Below are 22,785 nucleotides of genomic sequence, written 5' to 3'. Positions count from 1 at the left end.
TAAAATATATAGTTTTTTTTTTTCCCAGTAAATAACATATTATTTTTAATTGTTTTTATTTTATAATAAACGATAATTAACCATTTTAGTAATGAACCTTTTAAACCTCTACCATCTATTAAATTTTCAATAATTTATTACTTATTTACCAAAAAGTAATGTGAAATTCTTAGTAATTCATTAATTTCAATAAATTTAAGGTTGATTAATGCACAAATTAACTCTTCAACAATTTTGCAAGAACTCACAATATGTAACTCAATAGGTCTTTCAAATCCTTACCAATTGTTGTAGGAAAATATATAGGAATATTGGGACAAGTTCAATATTTTTTCAAGTTTGGATTTAAAATTGAAATGCCTATTTTAAGTTCTAAGAAAAAATTAATGAAAACAAACTTTGTGGTAAAAAGATACAACAAACAAATATGGCGGTAAAAATTGGTATTTTTCCTAAATTTTAAAAGATTATTCCGAAACAATTTAAAGAAATGCATCTAGGAAATGACACAACTCTCCATATACGATCAAGCAAGAAGGAAAATAAAAGAATGAATCGGTGTTAAGATAAGAAAGGAGTCAAAGGAAAGAAAAAACGCTCTTAAATCCAACGAAAGGATCTACTTCCCTGGTCTCGGTGGCAGTTTCTAGCGAGCAGCAGTTCTTTTTGGTTTCTACAGGTGGGCTCTGGTGGTTCCAGGTGTTGCTGATATTAGGGCTCGCTGGACGTGGCCGCTTGTTTTCCTTCACCATGGAGATATCAAAAGACAGCATTTGCATGGATGCCACTTCTGCATCTGAAGCCCGATTCAATTTGCTGTATGCACCTGGTGTATTCACACAAATTTGGGATACTACAGGAAAACTGTTACCTTTTCTTATTATATCATCAAATATGGTTTCCTCCGTTATGATGATTTCACTTTCTTCTGTCTGGAGACCCATTTCCCCTGAAATTTTTTTGGCAATCGTTAGAATATGTCTATAACAAAGTATATGAATAAATTGGAGATGGGCTGAAAAGGCATTCTTGATCCAATATACACCATCCAAGCTATCATAAAAATGTGTTAAATTATCAGTTTTATTTCTATACTCAACTAAATTGTATGTCTAATAGATTAAAAATATAATGTAATCTCATTCAATATCTAGAGATCTACATGAGCACTTTTACAATGAAGATTAGAGGTAAACTTTAGCCGTAGATTTAAACTACATTGAAACTTAGAATGTTAAATTGGGAGTATCAATAGAAAGTTAAATAAATTTTTGACCCAAATAAAACTTTCATTCAAGCTTACTTTTGAGCCAAATAGATACGTACCTTTTTCGTCATCCATGAAATGTGGTCCAGAGGGGAAGTGGTTTTGTAGAGTCGGAAATTCATTTCCAACTTCCTCTCTGAAGCCTGAAAACGACTCCACTTTAGTATGTGGGGAAAGTTCATTTCTCTGTTTCTCTTCCAAAGCTTCAACCTGGAATTCTAGCGGCTGCGTGTTTCTAGTGAAACTATATGTCTCTGGTGCTGGTGAATAAGCACTATTTTTTGAAGCAGCCAACACAGGGAAGCTTTTGGCTTTCTTACGTATGTGGTCAAATACAGTTCGTTCAGTGATGATTTTGCATTCATCTTCGTCGTTGCCAGTTGCAGGCTCGGCTGCAATAATTTTAAGTTACTTTCAGAAAGAAATCAAGGAGAGGAATTTGATACAAAGCACATGAGTTGCGCTCTGACTCTCAGGAATTTACGTACCGTCCTCAAACTCTTCATCTAGGAGGTTGAAACTCGGCCTGAAAAGTTTTGTTAGGAGCAAAAAGTATTAAATAGATTACTAAATTTACGTACTCCAAACTCATCGTTGTATACTTTTTAAACACTCAAATTAAGATACAGATTTCAAGGTCTCCTATTCAGTTCTTGAAGAGTTCAGGGATCTAGGAGAAGATCACTCACATGGAATCTAGTAACGAGTTCGAGTCGCCAGATTTGGGAGGCTCTTTTACTGCAGCTTGTGGTAGAGGTTCACTGTCATTGTCTATGATGTATACTTCCTCTGGTGGAGGAAAGGAGGACGGCGGCATTCTTCCCCATTTGCTTCTCGCGTTTGAATTTCGTTCCATTAGTTGAAGTTTTCGGTGGAGATCAATGCCAACTACGTGAAGAAACTCTTAAAAGTCTATCCAAGGGAACTAGGAATTTTGTCCATGCAAGAGGGTCTATGAACTTTTGAAACGGCATAGATTCTTACTGTATTCATCAAAAATAAGGTCAGCTTTAATCGTCAACTTTCCTTGTTGAGGATGTGAGACAAGAACAACTGCACTGTAAGGGCTGCAGAAAGAGCAAAATAGTAGTAAGATAAGGTTGTATTGATGCTATAGTTACTATTTTCTGGTCAAGTTCGATATATTTGAACAAAAAGGTTGACTTTTCCCCAACAAAAATTCATATGGGGTAAGGAAATGTTTGCCCTCTCAATAACCTTATGGAATTAGGAAAGAAATAGCAACGCTCAAAATAAGCTCAATGTAAACTCACCATTTGATGCCTCTGAATCTTAATACAATGGACTCATGACTTATATGACACATAAGAAAACTTTGTTGGTTAATGAGCTACAAAAAGATTAGTCTCGAGTACCTGGAGAATTCATCTACTCTGCTGCACCAAAAAGAAATCTAGTTAAACAGAGTAGGGTAATTTGGAACAATGAAATCAAACACGATAAGTTTAAACATACCCAAAAAAGTAGTTAAATTTATAAATATCCAAAGCTCGAAACTCCATCCTTTTTCTCGATTAAATCCACGCCCAGTCTTTTTCTTAAATTTATACATCAAAGTTTCAAAAGTAATCACCTTATTTTTTCATGAAAGAGAATGTGGTTATCTTCTTCTAAGCCAACAATCTGCAAGACAGAGTTCTCTGTTGCAACAGTCAACTCCTAGTGAAAAATAGACAGATATTTAAGTCAACAAACCATTTCAGCGTAATGTCGTTTATTTGGTCGGTAAGACTGGGGCAATCTTGTTAATGTTACGATGAGCTTGGCCTTCCCTTGTCTACCGCATTCAGCTTCCTCGAGCTTCAGGTCCACTTCCGGTGGTAAGGATGATAATGACTCCTTGATATGATTCCCAAATGGGTACTTTCTGCCTGTGACTATCTCTATTTTCCTCGGATCCGCTTCAGCAAGTGCCTCAAATGATTTGATTCCCATAGAATGCAACGCCTGAAAAGAACAATTGAAAGGATTCTCTCACGAGGGAGTTTCACCTACAACCTAATAAACATTTTTCAGAAAGCAATAAAAGATGAAGTAAAAACCTTTGCAGTCACCATTCCAATTCCAGGTAGTTGTTTGAGCAAAAATGGACTGTCATCCCAGAGTTTTTGATATAGAGATTTTGCTAGAAGCATTGAGCTGAAGGTTCCTGTATAGTTCTTTCTGTATACAAAATATTCTTTCATGCATTTGGCAATTCTGCATCCATTTGAGCAAATAGAATTCATGTCCTGTGCAAGGATACCGGTTGTAATGACTTTTTTCAAGGACAATATGATTTAAAAGCCGTTTGCTTTATGAGAAAATGAACCTGACTGAGGGATAAATCGTGAATTGAAGGATCACCAGTCAAGCAATCGTTTGCTAAAATAAATATTTTTTCTTCTCTCGTCTGTATACGTTTTTTCTTCTTCCCCTTTTCACCAAGAATGTGAAAACGCAGCCTCCCATCTTTATCATTGTTTACATCATTAAGAAGCTTCTTCTCAGTGCGCCTAAGCTGAATCCCTTCAGTTCCCCAAATTGTTTATAGCCTCCTTCAGCTGAATTCTAAACAACCAGCAATATTCTTAAGGTAAAAGGTCAAAGGAACATACAAGCGATTTCCTCGGCATGGCAAATGATATGTAGCGCCTCCTCTAGACTGCAATTTTCAGGGGCATGCATAATGTGTTTCATGGTATCAAACTTCAAATAATATTTTGTCATCAACCTCCCGGGATCTGCTTACCGAAAAGAAAGGAAATCAGGAATTTTCATTTCATTAAATAGTAGAAAATAGTTGATGTCATTACTCCCTAAAGTGTACCTAGTGGCTTCAAGAGGAAGCCATCTTCATCCATCCAAATCATCTGATGTCGAGATAATTCATTCACTTTCTCAATGCAAATGTCTGATCATAAAATATCATAGATTATAGTTTCTAAAAAGAGCTCATGAGGGGTTAAGTGCAAAAAATTACTTTAACAATTTAAACAAATTTATATCATAGAGAATGTGATAGTACCTTCCATGTGCTTCTCCGTATTGTGATAAGAAATTCCATTCCTGATAGCATATTTCTGCGGATTCTAGCTTGCAAATAAAAAAAACCAGTTAAGATGAAAACAAAAATATCTGGACTATATAATCAAGAGGATAGCATGACAAAACGTACACACCTTTTTCATTCTTACGTATAAATACGAACACTTCATCCATTCAATTGCCTTTACTATATCTGAGATGGTCATTTGAACTATCTCCGCAGTTAAATGCTCCGTCACACACGAAAGCAGTCTAAAGTTGGAAAAGCATATGTAAAACAAAACATTTGAAGTGTTCCGATGTAACAAGTGCACTGAATTAAATACATACTGCGATTCCACAGTTTCACATCCATTTAGGAGATTCTCATACAAATGGACCTGGGATAAAAAATGAAAATGGTATTGTTGAAAACTATTTCGTATAGCAATAAGAAAAAAAAACAATGCTTAAACCAATAAATTCTGTAAACTTCCAAGTAAACAAAGAAAATTAGAGAAATGAAGCTTAGATATCGTGGCATTACTGTGTCTCTTCTTGTCATGATTATGACAATTCCCGTATCATCGAATGGAGGCCGACCTGCCCTCCCGCACATCTGCGTATAACAAAGCAGACCAGATATGTGGGACCATAAGACAATTTCCAGAAAGATAGAAATTACGAAATATCCATTCTTATATGTTGGGTAGATTGCGGGACTTTTCTGTTCATTCCACCGGATTTCAGAAAGACACCCAACTTACATTTTGAATCACAACAAAACGTGAAAACATAGCCCGGGATGAAAGGATATTGTGACAATGAAGAACCTGTAGTATTGTGGAACGGTCATATTCCATGTAAAGGCCCTTCTCCTTGTTACTGCATTAAGGTAGAAATTAGATGTGTGGGTCAGAAGATTTCAGTTAACTTTCTTGCATGTTTTTCTTCTAGAATCCCCAAAACAAGTAGAATAGAAAGAGGTGCAGAACATACAAGTGCTGAGTTGATTTTATTATTACTGTATGTGCTGGCAAGTTGATTCCATGAGCAAGAGTATTTGTAGTGCAAATAACTCGAATATCACCCTTGAGAAAAAGGCTTTCAATGAGATTGCGATCCTTCAAGCAAAGCCCACCATTGTGATACCCAACTGTCAACGTGAGATGTTTATTTCAACAATACGAGCTTTGCAATAAATGCAGGATGATATGAGTGCATTAAAAAAAGAAGTCGGCCTTCTACCACCATAAAGAATATTAGATTGCATTTGCTTATCACTGCATGATAGTGAAGCTTCTCGTAACCTTTCCAGCTGTTCCTTGCTTTTAATAAAAGGATTTGAATAACCAAAGGTCATTGCTGTTTGCGAGAGCCGTTGAGCTGCTTCTTGCGCTCCTTTTCTAGTTGAGCAAAACACTAATGCAGATTTTCCTTTTGAATATTGCATGAGAACATCTGCGAACTCATTTGAACATCTACATTTCTCAGTATGACAATACTAGAAGGGCGAAAACTGAAGCAAATAAAATAATATTGGTAAAGCAAAATACAATTCATGGTTCCACTGACCAAAAATGTAGTTCTGAAGGCGCTGTAATACACAATGAAATAAAGTTGGGAACTGTTAGATAATTCCAAACATATTTTGTGCTGGTTGTGATTTCTTGAAAACAATCTATTCTATGTTGAATTTCGATCAAATACCTTCTCAAACATGAAATCATTTTTAGCAGGGGCATAGCCTGCAGAAGGATTACATAATTAAGAGTAGAACAGCAAAAAATACAAAATGTGTCATATACTTCACACTTATTCGTATTCCCATTTACCATAAGCACTTAACCATCACAATTCGTACTTGCATTCTACATTTATAAAATAGTAGACTGCATCAGACAAAGAAGCAAACCACAGAACTGGTAATTTCAGACATCAATTACCAAATACTTTGCTGGTTAACTTAACAGGCCTCATTTCTTCTCCGAACCTGATGAGCATTGAAAACTATATGAAATCTGCTTGATCCTGCAATGAAAATACTTGGTGCCTGTTATATCATACGAAAAGCATACCTTTTGACTCCTTGAACAGGGACGTTAAGCCATTCTGCTGCAATGGTTTAAATCGATCATAAAATTTGGAAGTTCACTCACTTTTAGGCGAGTAAAACTAGTAATAACAAACTAAAGTAAATTTACCAAGATCCCCAATGTTTGGGATTGTAGCAGATACAGCTAAGAAACGAACATGAGAGAGAGGACTGGATTTCATTTCAGGGTTGCGAGAAATCATTTTAATTCTACTAACTATGGCTTCCAAGGCTGCTCCACGTGGATCATTCAAAAGATGAACTTCATCAATAAGTACAAGGGCTATGTCACTGAAAAAGCCTAAACCACCATCCTTTATGTGATACCGAGTTACTGCATCAAATTTCTTCAATGCAAAAAATAAAAGGAGTTGGTATTTAGCCATTCAGAAAAGTACTGCTAACAGTGAAACCAATGCAGCTTGGAGAAATCATGTTAGGCAAGAAGCATCACTCTCTTGAAAGTAACGATTGACATGGAAATAATAAACTTACGAGAATTGTGTGACTAATAGTGTTATTAGCATTCAATTGCATGTGGACTTAACTTTGTATGAGCATTGATACATGAAATAAGGGTTCTGCGTTTAAAGTCCTGACCTCAGGCGTTGTTAGAATAATGTCAGCTTCTTGTATATGTTTCATATTGTAAGTTTCATTATCTCCTGTTAGCTCCAAACAGCTGACCCCCCAAGAACCAAATTTCTGATTCCAATCACGGAGCTTCTCCTGTACTAAAGCCTTAGATGGGGCAATATATATCTGCATAAATGTAAAAGGAAGATGGAAACCATGTAATGTAATATCGGATGCACATAAAATTGTAATTTTCCCTCTCAATTATGTTTTAAAACGTGATGCAAATAATAGTTGCATCTTTGTGTATATGTATATGGGATATGCACACAGAATAAAAGAGAGAAGGAGAAATTAAACTTGGAATAAATTGTTGAAGAGAAACGATGCATGCATATGAATTGTATAAACATAATGCAATGCTCTCCAATATTACTACATGAATAAATTTAGCACTCTTTTTACATCTGTCCGATGGCATAATTGCATGGGAGACTTACGCTTTTTAGAGTTCCCTTTTCGTGGATGAACTTCCCCTCGGCAATAAATTTTGAAAGAAGCCTCAAAATGCAAAGCTCAAACAGTACAGTTTTACCACTCCCAGTAGGGGCTGAAATGACCATGTTCGAATCGGAGTTGAAACAAACAGGAAAACATTCACTCTGTAATGAATTGAAGTACCTGAACGTAGAGACTACTAAGTGAGAAAATGGATTAGCTTAGTCTACAACTTGAGTCGGAGAGGACAGCTTATATAAGAGGAAATAGTCGAGTGAGCTGTATCCTTAAATTTCAAATTTCGATTTTATATCGCATCCTTAGAATTAAAAAAGCGTCAATTGTACATCAATTAAGAAGTTAAGATGGTCGATTTTTTCTCCAACTTGGAATTTCCTCATCACTAGTCTCTAATTTTTCTTTTCCTTACCACTAGTTTTGCAACAAATTCTCGTGACAGTCTCCATGAGAAATAATGAGAAAGTAAATACAGGCTCAATCACACAACAGATGCTGCTAAGAAGATTGATAGAAAGCGAGGATCAGCTCATTCTATTACAAGAAGCAAACGACTAAAGATGAGATGCAATAGACAAAATACGAATAAGTCTAACAAATACAAGATTTACAGAGATATTCAAAAATTTAGAAGTATACATATCTTTCAATTTTAGACGCTTGTTCAGTTTGAAATCAATCATGGAAAAATCATAATTGCGATTACTGTAGTGTCTAAAAATACTAGAGCTAAAATTTCTACAGAATTGGCTTGTTACCTAAAACTAAAAGTCGAGCGAAGTGGTGCGGGTAAATCTGATACGGATTTCAGTGAATATGAGTCCATGATCGCGTTCGGACTTCTGGACACTGATGTAGAATAATCGAGCTTGATTGATACTGATGCAAGAAAAACATTATAATCAGTAGTAAGAACTGCACAATTAACAAGCAGATAATTAAATGAATACGAATTGTTTAAACTTTATGAAGAAGAAGTTGACATTTGCACGATCGTTAGTGTCAATCCCGACCACACACATTCAGATATCCAGACGGAGAAGTCTTAAAAAACAAATACAATGTCATAGAACAAGAAATACAAAGAACACAAATGCTCAATCAAGCATAGGCATCCAAATTTAGCAATTAAATCATCACCGGCAAGCTCAAATGCAGAACCGTCCTTCACGAAATCCTTCGAGAATCTCCAGAAAAATTTAATGCACACTTTTGTAATATAACCGAATTAAAAACGATGTGATACCGAACTTGTCCCGAGATAAAAACCTTATCAGAAATGCTTCGTAACATTGTGATCAGGCATAATCAATGATAAAACTAGCATTCCATTGTATGTGCACCTCTTCTCTTGGCAGTTGAACGAACAGATTCTGAATTGAAGCCTCGATATTCAGATCGTGAACGCGAGTGAAGCCTTCCTAAGCGACGGCAAGAATGAAAACGAACACAGAATTCAACTGAAGCGAGATAACATATAGAATACTTGGCGATGAAAAATGAAATTTGCACCGCATATTTATATGCACCCAAGTTGAAATGGCGGGAATTTGGAGGCCGCGGCGCTTAGAAATCCATTTTTTATGGCATTGTTTTTCTTTTCTTTTTATGGCATTAGAATATAAATTTTATTAAAATTATTTATAGTATAAATTTGATTGATTTTTTTTTTTTTTTTTTTTTTTTTTTTTTTTTTTTTTTTTTTTTTTTNAGAATAAAACAAAAATTGAGATACTCACGGAAGAGAATATTCCGCTAAAGGCGGAAATAATTTTCCAATATAAAAGCGACTTGGTGGCACTTCAGAAATATCTCGAATCCCGAGAAATATCTCATCCATTTCGTACTCTTTGATCTTCATTCCTCCACTGGACTGTCGATTGGCGGCGAAGTTGCAGTTTCATTCGTCCTCATGGCCATCTCCATTGTTCCATCTATTCAACGCTCGGTGCCAATGGCTTCTTCATCTTTTGCGCATCCTAATGAACCTAAGCATATCATAAGGTAATTTTCTTTACAGAGATCGATCATATTGTCAAGAGTTCTATCTTCTTCATCTTTTTAGTCTTTTATTTTGGAGTGGAAGAGATCTTTTACATTTGACGAGCTTTGCGGCTCCAATTTTCTTCTATATAATACTTCTGACGAACAATTTTGGCCTGAAGGAAGCCGAGATGGACGGCGATTAGATGCAGCGCAAGAGAAAGAGCGAACCAGACGAACTATTACGAGCTGCTTGGAGTTTCTGCAGATTCAAATGCTAAAGAAATCAAAGAAGCTTACAGAAAGTTACAGAAGAAATTTCATCCGGATATTGCAGGCCAAGAGGTTGTTCATTTGTACCAGAATTCATTGTAAACAAACTACCTTCTGATGATTTTTTTAAAATTGCCAGGGCCACGAGCGTACGTTGAGATTGAACGAGGCTTATCGAGTTCTGATGAGAGAGGATCAAAGGAAGGAATATGATTCTTCCATGGGTGAGACGAGGGTGAGATTTGGGAATTATAACCCTGGATTAGGTTACAGCTCCTGGAAAGGACCTCTGCGATCTCAGGCTTTGTTTGTGGACGGAAACGCCTGCATTGGTATGGTTGTGTTCATCCTTTACTATTCATTTTGTTAATGAACTCTGCCAAGTAACAATATTGCGAAAAGATCTCGAAGCCTGGAGAGACTTTTGTCGATTATGCAGTATTGCGAAAAGATCTCGAAGCCTGGAGAGACTTTTGTCGATTATGCAGTTTGATTTTGTGGCGACATATACGCATGATTATGATTGGATTTGGATGTTCTTATTGTTGTACTCGAGTTTCTTGATGTCTAAAATTTTTGTGAATGTTGACTTAGAACACGATCTTTTTAGCTTAGATTCATCACTAGTTCGACTTAAACTCGCCAAGTTACATGGATAAGAAATAGTAAAAAGGATTGGAACTCGTTATTATTTATCTGAAACCACTTTCAAATATGAAGATGAGAAGCTTGCATAATTTCTCACAGGTTGCAGGGAATGTGTACACCATGCAAGTAATACATTCACCATGGACGAGACTCTTGGTCGTGCACGAGTTAAGGTTCAGTATGGAGACAATGATCAGAAAATTCAGGTAAAACGGGGGAAAATGTAAATTACGAGTAGAAAAAGAACACTAAACAGCTTCGCTTCATTCTTACAGGTTTCAGTGGAATCATGTCCCGTAAATTGCATATATTGGGTAGAAAAGGAGGAACTGGCTGTGTTGGAGTATCTGATGCAGCCACTGCCCAAGGAAGAATATGGCGTGTTTGGAGGCGGCTGGGAAATTCCGGCCAATGTCTTCATGGCGGCCAAAGCCTTCACCCAGCAGCTGAAACGACAGAAACAGGACACAAAATTTGGTGAGTTATGAAGCTATTCTCAACTGGCTTTTAGTTCAATTCGATCACTTATGTGAAGATTTACAGGAAAGGAAACGGTTGAAGAAACCCCAGCTCAAGCAGAGGCTCGAGCTAATGCGAGCATGAAAATACAGATGGAGAAGATCAATGGAATTTGGAATTGGGTAAAACAAGTTTTTGGGACACACAGGTAGATTCATGAAAAGCTATGAATTTCAATCACTATATCCAATAGTTTGTTTGGAAAACTGTTCTCAAAACCTTTCTGAGAACTAATATTATTGTGCATATTGTAGTCATTTGTGAAAATAGAATGAAGATCAAGCTTACAAACTTAGATACCAAACAAAGATAGATTCTAAAGCCTTCAGTAGTCACTGATATACAAACCCATCCAATCCTCACCACCGAACACGTTCACTCGAAACGAAACTACGTCGTTTCATCCCAAGTCCCTACTTTCATAGACTCATTAATTAAATCTGCATTTGCCTGTTCCAGCACAAACTTCACATTCATCTGCAACTCCAGCAGCATGACTCAAGCAGTGATTCATTCTATCATTCACAACATCCTGCCAGTGCAAACAGAACACCTCACATTTCAATACTAACAAATACAGTCTTTTTTTTTTTTTTTTTTTTTTTTTTTTTTTTTTTTTTTTTTTTTTTTTNGTTTCTTCACTATACTGGGAAAAGAAATCTACTTGAGAAATTCCTACCACAAGCTTTTCATGAAGACCAAGAGGAGCAGTTACTATGTATGATATTCCTGGGTGGTCCTTTGCTGCCTCAGCTGTTAAGGAAGGAATATCCTACAAAATTCCAGCCATTGCTATCAATCCACTTACTGAAAGAGTCATTTCATCAAATCAACTGCCTTACGCAAGTTACCTGTTGCCAATGTCGACCGGGGAAGAGGAAGAACGGGCTTATGATGATGCGATTGGCCCCTTGTTCAACGCACGATTTGAATGCATCTCTTATCGAAGGTTTAGCCAGCTCCTGTGGTTTTTAGAGCAAAGTAAAAGAGAATTCATTACAGCCCCACAAGAAAAATGCAGTTAAGAAGAACATACCATGTGAGCAGGCTCCACAATAGGGTAACCAGTGTTATCCCTAAACATAGCAACGAACTCATCTGAAATTCACAATGAAATTAGATTGCGTAGAATTTCTAATCTCACCCAAGTTCCAAAACCCTAACTTACTCAGCATGAGGTTAGATTCCTGCCGCCGGGAGCCATGGTCGACGATAATGACTGCATCTCCAGCACCAATCCGATCTCGGCTCCGACTCGAGCCTCCATTATCGACACTCATGCGGAATCGCGAGGTGGAATTTCCGAATCTCAAGTGCCGTCCGATAGGAATGGCAGATTTCTGAGATGTGCTGATTGTGTATGTTCGTCTTCTAGTGTCGCCGGACGAGAAACTTCAATGGCGAAACGAACGGCCATTAGAGGCAGATTAAGCAAATTGAAAAGGGCAAAATTAGAGGGAAGATTTTGCAGACCTCTTCACAGTGATTTGAGGAGTGATGGATAACGATCTCATGGTTTCTGAATCTTGGAAGGACTGTCCCTGCAAACGACGTCGTCCGGAAATCTACTTGGATGGTTTGGCCTATAAAAGAATTATAATTCTGAGGCTGATTATAAAAAGATATTTATTTAATTAAACTTTTACACTAATAACTTCAATATTTTAAAACTACCTTTCAATCAAAAAATGTATTCTTTTAAGTCATAACATTTCAACTAATTACTACACAAATGATAATATTGAAACTTATAAAGTTTTGACATAGAGATATTAATTATATTACTTCCAAAAATTGCAACACAATCAGTAGCAGTTGGGTTGCTTGGATTTTAAAATACTACTAACCCTTATTTATGAAAGATTATAATTAAAAAGAGTGTGCTTCAAGATTTCATAATTATTTTTTTTTTTTCACAAGAAACTCCCATGTTCTATTTTTCCTACAATTCTAAGTTTGGCTTTCCATCATTTTCTTTCCATTTCTACTCCTCTCATTTTAAATTAAATATATGTTTTTTTTTGTTTAAGTACAAATTTAATTTCAATAATTTGAACAAACTATAAGTAATATGAATAATATTTATGACGTGTTATGATGAATGCTGAAACTTAAAATTATAGTAATTTAACTATATTTTTTTTTTTTTGATATTATAAATAAACATCTAACACAAAATTATGAAATAAGAAATATAAATTAGTGTAAAAAATCAACTTCATTACTTTGTTCCTAAGATAATTTTTAATAAAGGTATAAAAAAGAATTTTACATTTTTCTCTTTAAAAATGAATGTATTATTTGATGTTGACAATTTAAATAATAAAGTTAAGTCTCATAATATATTTTAACATTTAACGGTTAACCTAGGTATATAATAATTTTATAGCTAAATGATAAATTAAATTAATTAGTATTATAATTAGCCCTTATAATTTAATTATTGACTATTTATGAAAGAATAAAATTCTAAGTTTCACCCAAAAAAAAAAAAAGAGCAAATTGGAAATATAGAATTAGAAAGGAAGGGAATATCCAGCTTTGCACGCAAAGATGAGCATATATAAATAAATACTAAACCAAACTAGAATTTAATGGAGGAAACTAAACTGCCTACACAAAGCACCTAAACTGAAGTTACTCTCTCTCTCTCTACTTTCCCGTTCCCACGCTGCCGCCGGAGAAAACTCTGCTTTCACGAGTATTCTTTCTCTTCTCAAGCATCTCGATCTCTATTACCCGCACTACCACGCAATTTTCTGTTTCAATTTGCTAACAATTTCCACTTAATTCGAGTTTTTGCTGCTCGTACGATCCAAAAATTTGCTTCACCCTGTCGATGGATCGCGCTGGGTTTCAATGGGAGAAACGATGATACATATCGCGAAGAGCTTGTTGATGTCCTGCTTTTTCTTCCGTGCTTGAAATGGTGGAGAAATTTGGCTGAACAGGAGAGGAAGCCTCATGAAGCAGAAGGTTGGGCAGCGGAAGGCGCTCTTCAAATGGAAAAGGAAGCTCGCTCTTGCTCTATTGCTTGTATTTTGCTTTGGGAGCTTAGTTATAATGCAGTCTCAGTATGGTCGGGTTATGATGTTGGCGTCGTTGCGTCCTCAAGCGGTGCAGGAACCAAAAATCGCGTTTCTGTTCATAGCTCGGAACCGGCTTCCATTGGACATAGTTTGGGATGCGTTTTTTCAGGTAGTGTTTTTGGTATCGTGCTAAATAGTTATGGATGTTTATTGGCTTCTTTTTTNACTGCGTAATGAAGTTAGTATACATTTTTAGCAGGAAGGGGAGAATAAGTTTTCGATCTTCGTTCATTCGAGACCAGGATTTTTGTTTAACAAGGCGACGACAAGATCGATCTATTTTTTGAATCGTCAAGTTAACGGTAGTATACAGGTAACAATTCTTATGATGGAATGAGAAATTCAAATTGTCAACAAGTTGATACTATAGGTAGAGTAATTGGGGTGCGAGTCCTAATTTAGTGGCTAATATATATGTATATAATTTCTCAAGTATATGTAGTTGTTACTTGTTTGTGCCTTTGCTGCTTACCGAAGATCCCGGCAAGAGCATCAAAGGAATTTCATCATAAGGAGTAATAGTCAATCATTTGCTCGAAAACTACATCTCATGAAATGCGATACAATTGAAGACTTACTTCTACCTCAGCCTGTTTTTCTTTCCCGGAATACCAAAATGCATTGTTCTACAGCGCTTTGCATTTATTTGTGCACAAATAAAAATGTTTAGAGGGTTATCGAGCTTCTTTGGCCTTCCCTTTAAAGTATACGTAAATATATTACATCAATGAGGATAAGGAAATTTCATTTAGTCGTTTGTGTTGCTTCACTGCAAAGTTCATTTCCATTTGTGTGTTTATCTTGATGCTAATGTTTTGTATATCAGGTAGACTGGGGCGAGGCAAGTATGATTGAGGCAGAACGTATCTTGCTTAGACATGCACTTACCGATACTTCAAATCAACGATTTATTTTTCTTTCTGACAGGTGAGACTTGATATGGTTAGCCTGTGTATCCTCTTACGCTGTCATTTTGTCCTTCAATTCATAAAAGTTTTGAGTGCATTTAGTAATGATTTAAGATATATTTTTTAATAATTGAGTGAAGGAAGATTTAATGTGTTATATTTTCTTTCCAAAATATTTTAAAGGTTGTTTTAATGGGATTAGTCAATCCTTACAATGTTTCAGTTAATTGATCTTTTCTCAGCTGCATACCATTATACAACTTCAGCTACACATATGACTACGTCATGTCTACTTCAACTAGTTTTGTGGACAGGTAAACGGACTAATTTATACATACATTATAGCGCTATTTCTGCATTAATGGTCTTTCTTGCTCAACCCTTTTTCATCCTCATCTAACGCTATCTAAAATATAAACAGCATTCTTGTGAAAATGTCTCCTACAACTATAGTTAATTGGTTCTGAATCCAACGACCATAATTCTCCTAGTGATTCTAAAGTTGGAAGGCATGTTGAAAATATCGAAGTGTTGTTTTCTATTGGACATTGAAGTTTCGACAATAATTATGTTGTGTTTTATCCTATACAGATTGCAGACTACAAAGAAGCTAATCTACCAGTTTTTGTATTGTGAATCATCCAAATTTTGATATATTCTAGCTTATGGACTTTAAACATGTCATCGTGTATGTTGTCAAAGTTTTATAGCTTTGGGTGGTAAATATGTTTAACTAGTAAATGGTTGAACCAGTTTTGCTGATACAAAAGAAGGGCGTTACAATCCTAAAATGGATCCGGTAATTCCTGTTCGCAACTGGAGAAAAGGGTCTCAGGTAATCATTCTATCTAATAACCCAATTAAATCATATAATTTTTTTCTTGTAATTTCTGCAGACTACAAATGACCTTCATTATCCTCTTGTAGTGGGTTGTATTGACTAGGAAGCATGCAGAGGTTGTAGTGAAGGACAATACAGTCTTTCCAATGTTTCAACAGCATTGCAAGGCAAGTAATCTTGCCGCAGTTTTATCATCCTTTGATATGTGTTCACTTCTATGGTCACTTGTTTTCATTTTGTTGTATATATTTCCATGTCCCTTTTATTACAATTCAGGAATAGTATTAATTATTCAGCTGAATGTTTGATGGTTATGCAGAGGAAATCACTACCAGAGTTTTGGCGGGATCACCCATTTGTAAGAATTTCAATCATAAGCAGTTTCTTGTTATCATTTCGCAAATGTTATTGGGCCTCACATTAACAATATAATCATGGCATGTATTATATAGACATTAGATTTAAAATAAAGGAACTAGTGCTAATTTAGACTGCTTAACTTGCTATACTAATGTCTTGAATACATTGTTGTGCAGCCTAGCGATGGATCCAAGGAACACAATTGCATACCTGATGAACATTATGTTCAGACTTTATTGGCCGTATGATTTTCAACCATTTCAATATATTAAAGCTATTTCTATTTCTAGAAAAACTTGGCTGATTATCTATAGAGGAATAGAAAATCGAACATTCTATAAGCATGCAATGATCCTTTGTTTTACCATTGCATGCACTCTTTTTCCACAAACTGGCTTTAATTCGATCATTCTTCTGGTTGATTTTAATCCCATTAGCTTTTATGCATATTATTTCATGTAATATAATAGTTGAGCGTTATACTTCTGAACATTGACATCATTGCTGGAAACTTGGAACACTTCTTGTTTGCTAATAATCTGAAAATGCAGCTTTGTATTAAAACTTATTCGCGTGGTAATGAATCCTGTGATCCTAACTTTCAAATTTCGACATAAACTATGAGTTTCTAGCAGATAATGAAAAGAAATCCACGTGAAACTTTCTTGAACAACAATTGCCTATGCAGTCAAGATTTTACACAATTCACATAATAAAACGCCATTATATGTATAAATTTGTTGGTCAGATTACTAATCATTTATTTTTAATGATTCAGCAAGAAGGGCTTGAAGAAGAACTCACACGAAGATCACTTACATATTCAGCATGGGATCTCTCACACTCCAGAGACCATGAACGTCGTAATTGGCATCCTGTAACATACAAATTTTCAGATGCTACTCTTGATCTTATACAATCTATAAAGGTGCTTTATTTTTTGTTCATACCACGTTTTAATTGAGTGGTTAGCTCCATTTTGCACCTCCCTAGTAAAGTGGAACTTCCAAATATTGCATCCAATACTGTGTTAATGGGCAATTTCCTCATCTTTTGTAAATCATTGAACCACTCGCTCAAGGTTTTAAAGAACGAAAATTCTTTTAACTGTATTTACCAACTATTCTCCCCATTCCCTTAGGTTCCTCTGTAACACACTGATAAGGATGCGATTCTTCACTTTACTCCTTAATACAAATGAAAGTTGAATCTGATTTATTATTCGTTCAGTCAGCAACTGAAACTGAGTATTCTGCTCATCTTTTCAGTTGACCTTTTCATTGGTTAAAGAACATTCGTCTTGTGCAGGGTATTGATAATATCTACTACGAAACTGAATATCGAAGAGAATGGTGCACCAGTAAGGGAAAACCATCCACATGTTTCCTTTTTGCGAGGAAGTTCACCCGTCCCGCTGCCCTCCGCCTTCTTAATATGGTGAGTTTTGCCTCTCTCCATATCTCCTTGGAACTAAAATGCTTGAAAACCATTGAACTGGTAGCCCATATGCTGATCTCTTTTTTTCCTTTGCATACTTTCAATTCTTACAAGCCTCTCTACTTTCATATTTTGACAGTCTGCGCAGGTAGTAAAGCCTCAGTAACATTTGTAAAGGCACCAAGTCTCAGTCAGGAACCCGCTACAATTATGCAGAAAATACAAACTCCCTGTAGATAAAGGGAAAGGCTGGCATTAGCAGTCGCGCTGAATAATTTCTCGATATAGAGGTGTGTGTTTACAATTACCATGGTGTATATTGTCAATTTTTTTTATACAGAAAATAAATGAGAGTGATAGAGAATTGTTTTTATTCACTTTGTTGTGCATGGAACTAACTTCTAGAGAACTAAGAGCAGTAGGAGTTTAGGATGACCCAAAATCAGGAATTCTGTTTTCTGAACATTAAGAGTTTGAAACTATAATGTGATGTATAGTTTATTAGATATCTATGTCCATTGGATTCAAGCTATGGTTTGATTTAGAAGCTCAGCGTCATGCCTTAATCAAGAATGATGGTTATTAGAGTAATTAATAATTTTCAGTCTTTCTTCATTTCTTCATAATCTTCACGTTCAGAGATGCTTTTAGGTGGTAAATATTTAGTGAGATAGAACTGAATGACCCATTTGTCTTTCCATGCTATGAATCCTGTGTAGCTTCATTATTATTTACCATACTATTTTCTATTAGATACAAAATTAAAAGTTTAGCGATCTATGATTACAAAAGTTATCAAGACAGTTTTTTCAAATCCTCAGGATTTGAGTGAATAAGAAAGTTTCTTGTCCATTTTGCATGCCAATTAATTTCAAAATTTAGAAACTAAACTTATAAACACGATAAAGTTGGTAGGAAGAAGACCAGTCAACTGTAAAAACGGCACACTTCACCCCTAACAAGAAGTGTGTTGCATTTGAAAGAATTTGTGTGAATAGGAAAATCAACCAAATGGATTTTTTTAATCTTCTTTAGTTTTAGACAAATTTGTCAAGAAAAAACCAATGGGACACAAAAAGAGGTCCAAAATACTAAAAAAAAAAGACATTAATTCTTAGGTCATAATTTAATTAAGAATTTGATAAAATACATTAATTCTTTTCTAGAACAAAAAAAATAAAACGACATAATTTAATTAAGAATTTGATAGGTCTATGTATTGCAAATTAAACCTAACAAGAACGAAGAAAAAGCATATGATATATTTGGGAATAACGAAAATTGTCGATTTATATTTCATGACTCACATAAAAAAAATATATGAAGTAAAAAAAGTTAGAATTCTTTTTTTTTTTTTTTTTTTTTTTTTTTTTTTTTTTTTTTTTTTTTTTTTTTTTTNTATGTGAATGTGAGAAAAGAAAAGGCAATGGAAGGGAAATAATGTGAAAAATGAACCCCCCAAAAAAAATGCAAAAACACAAAATTAAATAGTTATCAAATCATTAATTAAAAAAAAATAGTGAAATTTTAGGAAAAAGAAAATTTATAATTGAATAAAAACAATGAATAACGTTACCAAATATTGTGAGTTAGTTAATGTGTCGATTCAGTTTGGAGAAGAGGTCTCTCCAAATTCACTTAATTTTTCCTATTCTCTTTTTTTTTTTTAGGAATATTTTCTGTTCAATACTTAATTCCATGGACCCATATGCCCTCTTTCATGTTTGTTGAAATTTATTTGAATTATTGAATTTCATTTTCTCTTCTCACCTCTACTTTTCTTTCTAATAATGCATTTTCCCATACTTGTCATCTCTTTATAAATTTTAAAATTCTTTTGTTGTATAATTGCATTCTCTACCCACATTAAATCATTGACCAANTCACACCCGAGTAAATGAGAAGTACATGAATAAACTGAGACCACATCTGAATGAGAGCGATCCCGAGAATAGGATGACTAATAAAAACTTTAAGGAAATGAAAGTTACCTCCTATACTTACAAGGTGCACCTTCCTTTTCAATAACTTAACTATAGAAACTTCATAGTTAAGCGTGTTTTACTTAGATCAATTCTATATTATGTGACCTCTTATGAATTTTTCTGAGATGCATGTGAGTGAGGACAAACTATGCGGGAATGACTCATGTTGGTTTGTGAGGATGATCTTTACTCTTAAGAAACGATGAGTAGGTAATAAGATCATGTTGCAGGGAATGTAAGGGAACGTCGGGGCCATCAGGTACCGAATCTGAATTTCTAATCCTGATCTGAGTCTTAGACATGGGGTGTTTCACCCGTACTTTTTCTCTTTGTTGTCAATTACATACATGAATGAAATGATTTGAAAAGTGATGTGACATTAAAATAAAAAAAAAAATTTAAATATAGATTTCAAATCTAATAATATGACAAAATTACATCATCACCCCCTTACCAAATATGTTAGGGAACTCCCTCAATTGTTTGGCCAAAATCATGAATAATATGGAACTTATTTTTTTTTAAATATATATATATATGTTCTTTAACAAAGTATTATTATTATTTATTTAAATTTAGGAACACTCAAATACAATATTGCCGACATATTATATAATTCATTTTAAATTAATCGAAACGATTCAGCTAATTTAGAGAATAATCATGAGTTTATTCTTTCCACTCGGGTGAGGCCTTTTCGGAAGTCCAAAAGCAAAGCGATGAGAACTTACATTCAAAGTGGACAATATCATAGCATTGGAGAGTCATGTTCGTCTATCAGATCAATCACGGAAGTTTCAGTTCACAATTTTTCTTTTTTTTGTTTTTAGATTTTTTTAATTGGGTTATTATTTCGTTTTAATCGCATAAATTGAGGATAATTATTCGTATAATTCAGTGAATAATATACTAACTAATATTTTATTTTATTTAAATAATAAATCATTATAAAATTAACATCTAAAATATAAAACCAAAAAAAAAAAAAAAAAAAAAAGANAGCTGCTTTGGTATGGGCTTGAATTATGGGCCTACTTGAAAAAAAAGCCCATCCGTAATTAATAATATATATTTTTAATTAATTAGTTAATTTTGTATAAATATTAACTCTTAATTAATTAGACTTAAAAGCCTTTAAAAAATGAAATATTGTAAAGTAATATAAAAAAGTGGAATTGTATTCCATAAACTCATTTATATTATTGGTTTAAAGAGGTTAAAAAGTAATTAAGAATCTAATTAAACTCCTAAGCTGACGTGGAATATTAAAAATAGGGAGAGAACAAAATCGGAAGAAAATAATTTTATGCCTCACTTTTTCTTACATTAAGGCATCACTTGCAACAAGGAATTAGATTCTCCATGAAATTACCCAAAAAAAAAATAAAATAAAATAAAAAAAATAAAAATAAAAAAAAGCAAGTAAAGAGAGAGGTAGGGAATAAAGAACAAAACATTGCTCAGAAAGCAAGATTCTTTCCAAATCCACACCCTTCTTTTTTATAATTTTAAATTTTAAATTTTAAAATTAAAACAAAAAGTATATTAAAATATTTGACCGGTCTATCTTATGTGATCCACTCCTATCACTTTCAAAAGTCTTCGTCCCAGACAAGTTAATTATTTACGAGAGTTTTATCAGATATGAAAATATTAATTATTCGTTGAGATATAAAAAATTTAAATTTAAATTTAATTCGACCCATCACTCCTTTATAATTATAAAATATATCAAATCCGATTTAACTCAAATTTTAGAGGTGAATTAATTAAATTAAAATTTTAAAAGTGTAATTATAATACAAAAAAAAGCAAAAATTAATTAGTCATTCAAATTATGTTCTTAAAAAGAGTAATCTCCAAAATTAAAAAGTTTAGATAATTAAATTTTATAAATTCTACGCGTTTTTTTTTTTTTTTTTTTTTTNAAGGTTTGATTGGAGACTTTGTTGAAACAGATTGAGGGCATTGATTGATTTAGTTAGAACAATGTGAAGATGAAAAAGCAATTACTTTAGGAAGGTGGAAAAAGATGCCGTAGCCGTTTGCTAAGGCATTGGTCAATGATCTCGAGAGTTCGTTTATAATTATGACGTTAAAAAGAACCGGTCATTTAAGCACAACTTTTATAAATTGAGATCATATGATACGCTAATATAATTTAATTCTAATTATGTATAAAAAAAATTATACGAACGTTAGTCGAAAATTATTAGAATAACTCTTATTTAGATGTATGTACCTTTTCTTTACTTTGATGTCACATGCTCGATTACTTAAATTAAGGTTTTTTTATGATTTCATTAAATTGCTTAGTCACACTGGTTGTGTGTGTGATTTTGGTTGAAAATGATTGGAATAGATGAAGTGTATCCGAGCATGATTAGAGCTGGCGATGTCGTGTGAGACTGCTACATCTACACTTACCAATGTATTTCCAAGAAAAGAAACTATTAAGACACGTCTATACGTGTCAAGTGGGTGCCTGACGTTCAGAGCTTATTTTTTATACCAAATTTTAGAAAAATGATCAAGATACTCTCACACTCTACCTTCACGTTTATCATGGTGGTCGTCAACGTCCACCGTCCATGCCCACTTAGACGTTGCCCATCTCTAGTGATTATCTGTAAGAGTCTAAGCAAACTACTTTAACCCATCATGGTTTTAAAATGTGTCTATTAAGAAAAAGTTTCCACAAACTGATATGAGATCTTACACTATAGTCTACCACCTATCTTCAATGACCATTGTCGTTGTCCATTTCCAGCTACTACTCCAACGACTCTCTAATGCCAGATTTTTAATCCGAACATAAATTTATTAGGTTATAACGTTTTAAACTCGTCATTTACAAGCCGAACAAGGGATCAAAAAAAGCGAACCATTAAACAGAACAAAACCCACAGGCAGACTCTGTTTCTCTTCCACTGTCTTTTGATTTTTGGTCACTCTTAATGCCTTTCCGACATGAGGAATTGTCTGTAGTGTTCAATTAAACGACACCGTATAATCCCAAAAAAGCTGGAAAACAGAATCACTACCTGCCAACCTCCAAAATGAAACTTGAAAGCGATGCATCCATCCAATACTCCTCTCTCTCTCACATTATTCTCTCTATTATTTTTTTTTTTTTAAATATGAAAAATAAAAAGTAAAAGCACAATTTTCTATTCTAACTATAATCTGTTCATAGTATCATCATTTCACTTTTTTTTTTTTTTTTTTTTTTTTTTTTTTTTTTATTTTTTTTTTTTTTTT

At 34.2% G+C, this 22,785-nt stretch overlaps 4 protein-coding genes across 6 annotated transcripts; 2 read left to right on the top strand and 2 right to left on the bottom strand.

Annotated features, from left to right (window-relative positions):
• Positions 1–98: 98 nt before the first annotated feature.
• On the bottom strand, positions 99–9,040 carry LOC111790984 (DExH-box ATP-dependent RNA helicase DExH17). Its single transcript, XM_023672140.1, has 28 exons — positions 8,825–9,040; positions 8,240–8,360; positions 7,466–7,646; positions 6,990–7,151; positions 6,499–6,736; positions 6,373–6,409; positions 6,241–6,287; positions 6,005–6,042; positions 5,870–5,891; positions 5,543–5,755; positions 5,294–5,450; positions 5,128–5,179; positions 4,842–4,913; positions 4,646–4,695; positions 4,450–4,567; positions 4,296–4,359; positions 4,098–4,181; positions 3,886–4,011; positions 3,600–3,796; positions 3,331–3,519; positions 2,984–3,235; positions 2,862–2,911; positions 2,644–2,661; positions 2,252–2,334; positions 1,957–2,155; positions 1,756–1,793; positions 1,327–1,659; positions 99–949 (listed from the first exon to the last, which is right to left on the bottom strand). Exons 2-28 carry the CDS (start codon positions 8,305–8,307, stop codon positions 579–581), a joined length of 3,459 nt encoding a protein of 1,152 aa, XP_023527908.1. The 5' UTR covers positions 8,308–8,360; positions 8,825–9,040; the 3' UTR covers positions 99–578.
• A 259-nt stretch (positions 9,041–9,299) lies between these two features.
• Positions 9,300–11,201, top strand: LOC111807138 (chaperone protein dnaJ C76, chloroplastic-like). Its single transcript, XM_023692722.1, has 6 exons — positions 9,300–9,485; positions 9,647–9,809; positions 9,877–10,069; positions 10,485–10,591; positions 10,661–10,862; positions 10,929–11,201. Exons 1-6 carry the CDS (start codon positions 9,394–9,396, stop codon positions 11,054–11,056), a joined length of 885 nt encoding a protein of 294 aa, XP_023548490.1. The 5' UTR covers positions 9,300–9,393; the 3' UTR covers positions 11,057–11,201.
• On the bottom strand, positions 10,587–12,514 carry LOC111807148 (sirohydrochlorin ferrochelatase, chloroplastic-like). Of its 2 annotated transcripts, XR_002816915.1 has the most exons (7): positions 12,378–12,514; positions 12,073–12,296; positions 11,941–12,002; positions 11,756–11,866; positions 11,584–11,676; positions 11,253–11,436; positions 10,587–10,831 (listed from the first exon to the last, which is right to left on the bottom strand). XR_002816915.1 is itself a non-coding variant. In XM_023692739.1 (6 exons), exons 1-6 carry the CDS (start codon positions 12,416–12,418, stop codon positions 11,335–11,337), a joined length of 633 nt encoding a protein of 210 aa, XP_023548507.1. In that variant the 5' UTR covers positions 12,419–12,514; the 3' UTR covers positions 11,202–11,334. The 2 variants fall into 2 exon arrangements, 1 of the variants encoding a protein (XP_023548507.1); XM_023692739.1 differs by lacking the exon at positions 10,587–10,831 and having other exon boundaries at positions 11,202–11,436.
• A 992-nt stretch (positions 12,515–13,506) lies between these two features.
• LOC111806501 lies at positions 13,507–18,082 on the top strand. 2 transcript variants are annotated; one of them, XM_023691855.1, is made up of 11 exons: positions 13,507–14,102; positions 14,193–14,306; positions 14,820–14,920; positions 15,144–15,215; positions 15,655–15,736; positions 15,829–15,909; positions 16,062–16,100; positions 16,279–16,344; positions 16,881–17,030; positions 17,411–17,539; positions 17,679–18,082. In XM_023691855.1, the coding sequence occupies exons 1-11, from the start codon at positions 13,869–13,871 to the stop codon at positions 17,703–17,705; spliced, it is 1,095 nt and encodes a 364-aa protein (XP_023547623.1). In that variant the 5' UTR covers positions 13,507–13,868; the 3' UTR covers positions 17,706–18,082. The 2 variants fall into 2 exon arrangements, with proteins under 2 accessions (XP_023547623.1, XP_023547615.1); XM_023691847.1 differs by having other exon boundaries at positions 14,190–14,306.
• Positions 18,083–22,785: the final 4,703 nt, after the last annotated feature.

The sequence above is a fragment of the Cucurbita pepo genome, chromosome LG01 (genome assembly GCF_002806865.2).
Source record: "Cucurbita pepo subsp. pepo cultivar mu-cu-16 chromosome LG01, ASM280686v2, whole genome shotgun sequence".
Lineage (NCBI taxonomy): Eukaryota > Viridiplantae > Streptophyta > Magnoliopsida > Cucurbitales > Cucurbitaceae > Cucurbita > Cucurbita pepo.
This window is presented reverse-complemented; position numbering and strand designations above follow the sequence as displayed.